Source organism: Aspergillus pseudonomiae, assembly GCF_009193645.1.
Source record: "Aspergillus pseudonomiae strain CBS 119388 unplaced genomic scaffold BDV37scaffold_254, whole genome shotgun sequence".
NCBI classification, from domain to species: Eukaryota; Fungi; Ascomycota; class Eurotiomycetes; order Eurotiales; family Aspergillaceae; genus Aspergillus; species Aspergillus pseudonomiae.
The window spans coordinates 1-3149 of NW_022476246.1; the positions used below are offsets into that span (position 1 = coordinate 1).

Here is a 3149-nt window from a genome sequence, read left to right on the forward strand (position 1 = left end):
GTAGTTAAAAAAAAAAAGAAAGAAAGAAAAGAAAGAGAAGAAAAAATAAAAAAAACAGACAGACAGACATTTATCCCAGCGATCCCCTGAACGGGCCGAATATGGAATTGAGAACAAATGTGGCCCATTAATGAGACCAGGGCATGCCAGCCCTCTACGAGTCAGTTAGATTAGGACCGGACTAGCCACTATACTAGTAACTATCATTGCAAGTGCCAGTGTGTAGTATGTACGACGGAGGGGAGTACCCGGCCCACCCTTTACATGAGCTCTGTGTGCGCCTTTTCGTACAACCCTACAATCTTTTTTTTTTTTTTTTTTTTTTTTTTTTTTTTTTTTTTTTTTTTTTTTTTTTTTTTTTTTTTTTTTTTTTTTTTTATATTTTTTTAATTGTGTTTTTGCTTGTTTTTTGTTTAGTCGGAATTACGGAGCGCGGATACGGACTCGTGCCCCGTTTTTTTTTTTCGAACCCCGTGTTGTTTTATTCTGGCTCATGCCATCAGCTAAAAATAATCTATTACACTCTCTAGGGTGGTAGTAGTTACTTGACCCTGAGTTACATGGTTCGAGGCTATCCTCGCATGCTTCCTGTGCTAGCCGTTTGTTCCTTGGACCAGTGAAGTAAGTACGTACTTTACAATCCATGGGAGTTCTCTCCGTCGGTGGGGCCGGAGAATACCGACTGGTCTTTGGTTAGGTATGTAGAACTTAGTAGTTGGAGTTACCAGTAGTTACTGTTTGGTTTATCATGTTTGAGGGCTCAGATCACATGTTCTTCCACGGGGGACAAGCTAACTGGCTCTTGACAATCATAATATAGATGGATATATATATTAATTTTGGGGTTTATTTATTTATTTCTGCATGGTGTTTGTATCACCTTAACTAGTAGTAGACCCTGACAAGGTAGTATTCCCCTACTGTCCATCCCAACAGAGGCGATCATTCGATATCAAATGCTCGTCGAATACCTCAGCATGGTACGCGTACAGTCACGACCGATTTCCTAAGAAACTAAATCTCGGGTAATCGAACCCCTCCGCGCCAAAATAACGTTTGGTTAGTGGCGGCAGAAGTTCGGTCATTTCCGTGCGACAGCCGACGCGAGACAATATGGTTTAGCTTGGCGGAGGGAACCATAAAACGATCCTGTTAATAGTTAGTTTGTAGTTGACTAGTAGTCAGGAAGCTCTGTGTTGGCTGGATTACTAAGTCGCAGGCCAGCACTGGCGATTTAGTTCTCGTGGATTATGGATTGTGTGTCCTGTACCTAGGCTACTAACGCTACTAACGCACGCTACTCCACTAACATCGTTGGAGTTGGAGGGTTGTTTCGACCGGGCTGCCCGAGCTTCGGCCACTGCTTTTTTTTTTCCTTTCTCTCGTTTTTTGTTTTTGTTTTTTTGTTTTTTCTTTTTCTTTTTGAGGTCGACCTGCCACCAACCTTATTTAGGTAAGCGGCTCTTTTGCGTCCGTATTCCATCTGCAGAGTGGATTCGCTTTTTGTTGTCGTGGATCTACATGCGGAGAAAAGCTATAGTTGGAGTCATAATCATAATACTAAGCCTCGTTATAATAGTAATAGTAACAGCAAACCCCTCCTTGGACTAGACGGTGTTGGATGGGAGATACTACCTGTCAGCCTTACTTTGGTTTCGTTTGACTGTCTGTTTCTGCCCTGTCAATGGACATGCAGGAGTAGAATGACTGGACGAACGCGGATTCTGGAATGGCCTTTTTGGGACATCCCGGTCTGTTGCGGTAGGGATCGGCATTAAGGTTGTATGACCACGAGATATCCTCCGTAATAGGCTTGACAATAGTACTGAGCACGAGGGAACCAAAGTACGATAGACAGGACCGAGCCGAACAAGTGGTTCGAATTACGAAAAACAGAGAGAATGAGACACAAACAAAGAGAGGCAGCAGGTGAAGTGGAGTTCCACTGTGCTCCAGTTTCCCTCCGCCCACCCCCCCCCTGGTGGGGATCATCACACAGACCAGTTTTCTTGCGCAGGAGGTCGGCGATAATCGGCCTGGCGAGACCCGAGCTTTACATCCGAGTTCATGGGTATAGGGATGGAATGGAATGGGAATGGGGGAACTAGTGCGGTCGGAGTAAGGTGAGATGAGGAAAGTAAGGTAGCTTTCGGCGATCTACCACGGAGAACTCCCTCGGATGTTTTCTACGGCTGGTGTATCCGATACTGGGGCCGTGTCGTGCCATGGGAGGAACAATTTCAAATCAGGGACCCATGGTTGAAGAATGACAAATCTAGATAGGGTTCCTGGAGAGCGCTTTAGCTTTTTTTGTTTCCTTTTGTCTCAGCTTTTTCTTTGTCATAGATCCGAACGTTGGGGGAAACTTGGATCGCCTGTTGAGCCAAGGTTGCAAGGCGGAGCTCGTGAGTCGTCGGGGGGTAGGGCTACCATGGACTGGACAGAGTGCCAAGGAACGGCCAAGACGATCAAGATTTCGTTTCCGGTCTAAGCACTTTGGCTGGTCAGAGAGCGAGCCTTGTGGAGGGTTTCCCACCTTTGACAGGGGCCCCGTTGGGGACCGGACTGAAGGTAGAGTAGCATCAGTATCAGCTCCAGGTGGCTTCGCCCCACCCCGTAGCCATTCCCCAACGGTTAAATAATAATTATTATCTTTGCTTTTTTTTCTGGCTGGGTTGGCATTCGGCGATCATGGGCTAGTCTCGCCGATAGGACCTTACCGTCTCCGTTATACCCGAGAAAGAGTAGATTATGATGTTATGGTTCTGGCGGGGGTATAATAGCAGTGGAGACGGAGAGTCGGAGACTGTGGGGCTACATCGCAGGGAGTCGATTATAGAGCATCACAACGACTGGCAAAGTTTTCTTCCAATGACACTTCGTCCGGAGACATGCCTAATCGGGATAAGATTGGGCTTAGCTGGTGATCTCTGGGTCTAGTATGATGGCTCTTAATGTTTTTCGAGATGGTCCATTCAGGAGGCTGTGATGGGTTGGGATCGCATGACGTCTATATTACTCACATCATTATACCACAGTAAGGATATCAAACCTGCGACCGAGATGCGGATTGCGGATTGTCGTACTGTAGTACTGAGCACTATCATATTGTCTGATAGTCCTTTCAGAGTACATCCAAACGAACCTAT

The 3149-nt window shown here is 46.0% G+C and overlaps 1 protein-coding gene across 1 annotated transcript; it reads left to right on the top strand.

Annotated features, from left to right (window-relative positions):
* Positions 1 to 1691: 1691 nt before the first annotated feature.
* On the top strand, positions 1692 to 2552 carry BDV37DRAFT_267363 (uncharacterized protein). Its single transcript, XM_032084019.1, has one exon. It carries the CDS (start codon positions 2267 to 2269, stop codon positions 2489 to 2491), a length of 225 nt encoding a protein of 74 aa, XP_031934116.1. The 5' UTR covers positions 1692 to 2266; the 3' UTR covers positions 2492 to 2552.
* The last annotated feature ends 597 nt before the right edge of the window (positions 2553 to 3149 follow it).